This window comes from Nanorana parkeri, unplaced genomic scaffold, assembly GCF_000935625.1.
Source record: "Nanorana parkeri isolate BGI_ZX_2015 unplaced genomic scaffold, ASM93562v1 scaffold2591, whole genome shotgun sequence".
In the NCBI taxonomy this organism is placed as follows: domain Eukaryota; kingdom Metazoa; phylum Chordata; class Amphibia; order Anura; family Dicroglossidae; genus Nanorana; species Nanorana parkeri.
The window spans coordinates 62,864-66,454 of record NW_017308859.1 but is presented as its reverse complement, the minus strand read 5'-3'; the positions used below and the strand labels follow the sequence as shown (position 1 = coordinate 66,454).

At 47.0% G+C, this 3,591-nt stretch overlaps 1 protein-coding gene across 2 annotated transcripts in view; it reads left to right on the top strand.

Moving 5' to 3' along the window:
- The window catches only part of TUB (tubby bipartite transcription factor), a 49,981-nt gene that overhangs the window by 26,768 nt on the left and 19,622 nt on the right, over positions 1 to 3,591 (top strand). Inside the window, exon 5 of one of the 2 annotated variants that reach the window (XM_018573880.1) lies at positions 57 to 197. The exons of the other annotated variant lie outside the window; for it this stretch is intronic. Within the exon in view, the coding sequence (XP_018429382.1) occupies positions 57 to 197 (141 nt within the window). The remainder of the gene's footprint in view (positions 1 to 56; positions 198 to 3,591) is intronic. 2 annotated transcript variants of the gene reach the window in all.

Sequence of the window (3,591 nt, the reverse complement as noted above, 5' to 3'; positions counted from 1 at the left end):
ATTTTTAATACGATTTCATCTTCTCTCTGTCCTTTTTCGCTGATCGCATCGAGCAGTACAGGAGGCCGAGCAGGAGGAACCGCAGGTGGTAACAGAGACACAACCTCCAAAATCTACCAAAAAAGCCAAAGCGGCGGGCGCAGCAGCCAGTTGCCCGTCTGGCAGTGCCAGGAAGGAAAAAAAGGGAAAGCAGAAAGGTCAGCCGCATGCTCCGGAAACCCTCCTTGTGAGGCCACGTTGCATGTTTTCCCCTCCTACATACATACACGGCATGAAACCTATATGTGTATGCGCTCCCCGACCGGGCAGCACAGCATGAACCATGAACCCGTTACACATGGAGAGCCTGCTCCACGTTTACCACTGTAGACTGAGCTGTGATGTATACCAATGTTTTTTTTTTTTTTTCCCCTGCGGTCAGCTGATCACATCTGTCCAATCAGGTTTCTTCAGTAAGAGAGAATAATCTAGAATGAGATCCTAATAGGTTGGACTTGATGGACTAATGTCTTTATTCAACCTCAAATACTATGTAACTATGTAATATCCCAGCCGGGGTTTACCTTTCACCGACCCGACTTCGCACAGCTGCCGCCTGATTGGTCGCAATGGGTTGTATTGTAATATATCTGTATAGAACACGGGTGCCCATTAGGTAGATCGCAAAGCGAACACTGGTAGATCGCGATCGGCTCACTGATCACTGCGCCCTGTCCTCCTGCGGTGCTCGTGCGGCTGCATGTGTCAGACGCCGCAGACGGGAAGGAGAGAGGAGAGGAGACTTGGGAAGCTGCGGCAGTGGAGGTAAGAAAAGACAGACAGGAGAGAGAGACAGCAGAGAGTGAGATTTGACAGCAAATAGAAACAGCGGAGAGAGAGAGGAGAGAGCGCGAGGAGAGAGAGGAGAGAGCGCGAGGAGAGAGAGCGCGAGGAGAGAGAGGAGAGAGGGCCGTTTCACACCACAGAGTCTGCGTTCCAGAGTATTCACCCTCTAGAATGCATTGGAATGCAAGCCGGCCGGCTCCCTGCATTCAGGGGTGGGAGGGGGAGTGGCGGTGCATTGAAGTCAATGGCTCCGCAGCCACGCCCCCCCCCTAAGTGTGATCGCCCGCACCCGGAACGCAGGCACATTAATGCCTGCGTTCCAGTCCAGTGCGATCTGCATAAATAGTGCATGCAGCACTAATGTGCCTGCATTCCGGGTGCGGGCGATTGCACTGGGGGTGCGGCTGCGGTGCCATTGACTTCAATGCACTGCCACGCCCCCTCCCGCCCCTGAACGCAGGTGTTTTTTTCGTTGCTAGATCTCATTGAGCTCGCCATTTGAAAATTAGATCTCCAGACGAAAAAATTGTGGGCGCCCCTGGTATAGAAGAACAGAATCTACTATTTGTATCTAATCTGGGCACAATGATAATATAATATATAATGGAAGAAAAGCACAAAGGGATCTATTTATAAGCTGTTCACAGGACCTCCCGCCCCCGTGAATATCTGTGAGCGTTCAGTATATGCCGCAGAGGCTGCTCTTTAGGCCACATTCACACTGAGCGACAAGAAAATCACGCGATATTGAGCGGCGAGATGTGAACAGCTCCATTGAAATGGATTGGAGAAGCTACATAGAGCGATATATCGCGCGGAAATATGAGCGATATCGCTGCAAAAATCGCGCGATAAATCGCTCAGTGTGAACGGGGCCTTAGAGTCTTGCAATGCATGAGAGACGACTATCATTAGAGTCGTAGGAAAAGGAGATCCAATAGTCAGAGTAATAACATGAATAAGGTTCGAGGAGAACTCGTGTCTTCTAGAAGTTACCGTTCTGAGAATTGGAGGAAGATCAGAGCTACAGGTATGGATGGAGTGCGGTGACTTCATTGCTCCCCACCTCCAAGATGGTGGCACGCATTCGCAGAACGCCCCGGTGGCCAACATGGCAGCCGCCGCACATTCTCAAATAAATTATTATGATTATTATGCGCCTGAATACATTTTTCATATATTCGGGCAAATAGTAGACATGTGCGATTCGTTTCGTTACGAATCGAAATTCGTACGAATTTTCCTGTAATTCGTCAATTCGGAAGCATCCGAAATCCGAATTTCAGTTTCCGAATGTATACGGAATTCCGTTAACGAATTTCGAATCCGAATTTCGTTGAAACGGGAACTAATATTACCCCTGTGACTGAGGTTGAACAACATGACCAGATTTTTTTTAATACGAAATACGAAAATTCGGATCGGAAATCCGTTAACGAAATTTCGTATTAAAAAAAGAAAAGACTGTTTGGTTGACCAATCAGAGGTTTTCTCTTCTGCTGCTGAGGGTTGCATTACAATACAGGCAGGAACATTAGGTCCCATTCACACTGAGCGATTTATCGTGCGGTAATTGCCGCGATATCGCGACTATTTATCGCGCGATATCGCTCTCCAATACATGGCAATGGGGGCTCTGTCCGTCGCTGTCGCGGGTCGTGCGTCGCTACAGCAGGACCCTTTTTGGAGCGGATTTTGCCGCCATTCTAGCTTGCTCAATGCAAGCATTTGCGTGATATCGCGCAAAATGCAAAGCACGCCACAAACGAGCGGTTTGCGAATCGATCATTGTGAATGGGGCCTTATGGTCATATCGTTACGATGAAGTTAAAAAGCAAAAATACCTTCGTTAATATTGGAGTCGGTGGTAGTTTTTTTTTTTTATCCGAAATTCGAATCCGAAATCCGTTAGCGGAATTTCGTATTTCGGATTAAAAAAAAAACTACCATCGACTCCAATATTAACGAAGGTATTTTTGCTTTTTAACTTCATCATAACGAATGTTCGTAACGGAACGAAAATGTGACGAAACTAACAAATTCGTATTTCGCACGAATCCAGATTGAGTTTCGGACACGAAATACGAAATAACGGATATTCCGAAACGAAACACATTTTTTGACGGCGCACAAGTCTAGCAAATAGTAATTCATTCATTTAACATGCAGTCTAGGTTTTGTGTTCTGTTTTTTATGTTTGCATCGGGGCTGGATAGCGGCCTACGACCGGGGGGGGGTGTCTGATCATCTGATACAAGTTCTGAAGGTCCTGAAAGGGATAGTAACCATAAACTTTATCTTCCTGCTCTGTGATTGGATGGACAGATTTTCGGGTGTCCTCTGTCAGGGGTGGAAGCGGATACAAATCAGGAATACGCGATGCACTTTGTTACTTCTGTGTATTGTATTTTTGTTCTTTTCATAGTTTTTATGGTTTCGGTTGGAGACGAGAACTAAATGAACCTTCTAGAAATGTTTCCTCTTCATTGTTCTGGATTTTGGGAGAAATGCTGACTAAGGACGCAGGAGAGAGATTGTGTGACCACAAAATGTTTATTGCATCGTATTAAACCGAGCGCAGAAGATGGCGGGTTGGTCATGTGACTCGCACTCGGCACCATCTTGTGTGTTAAGGTTGTCCTAGCAGACCGGGAGGATTGGGGGCCGTCTGTGTATCTCATTGATGTTCCACGTAGAGTATAAACGCCGCCGCGTCCCCTGTACATTGTGCGGTGCTTTGCATGCTGTGATATTGTGTCTGTGTCC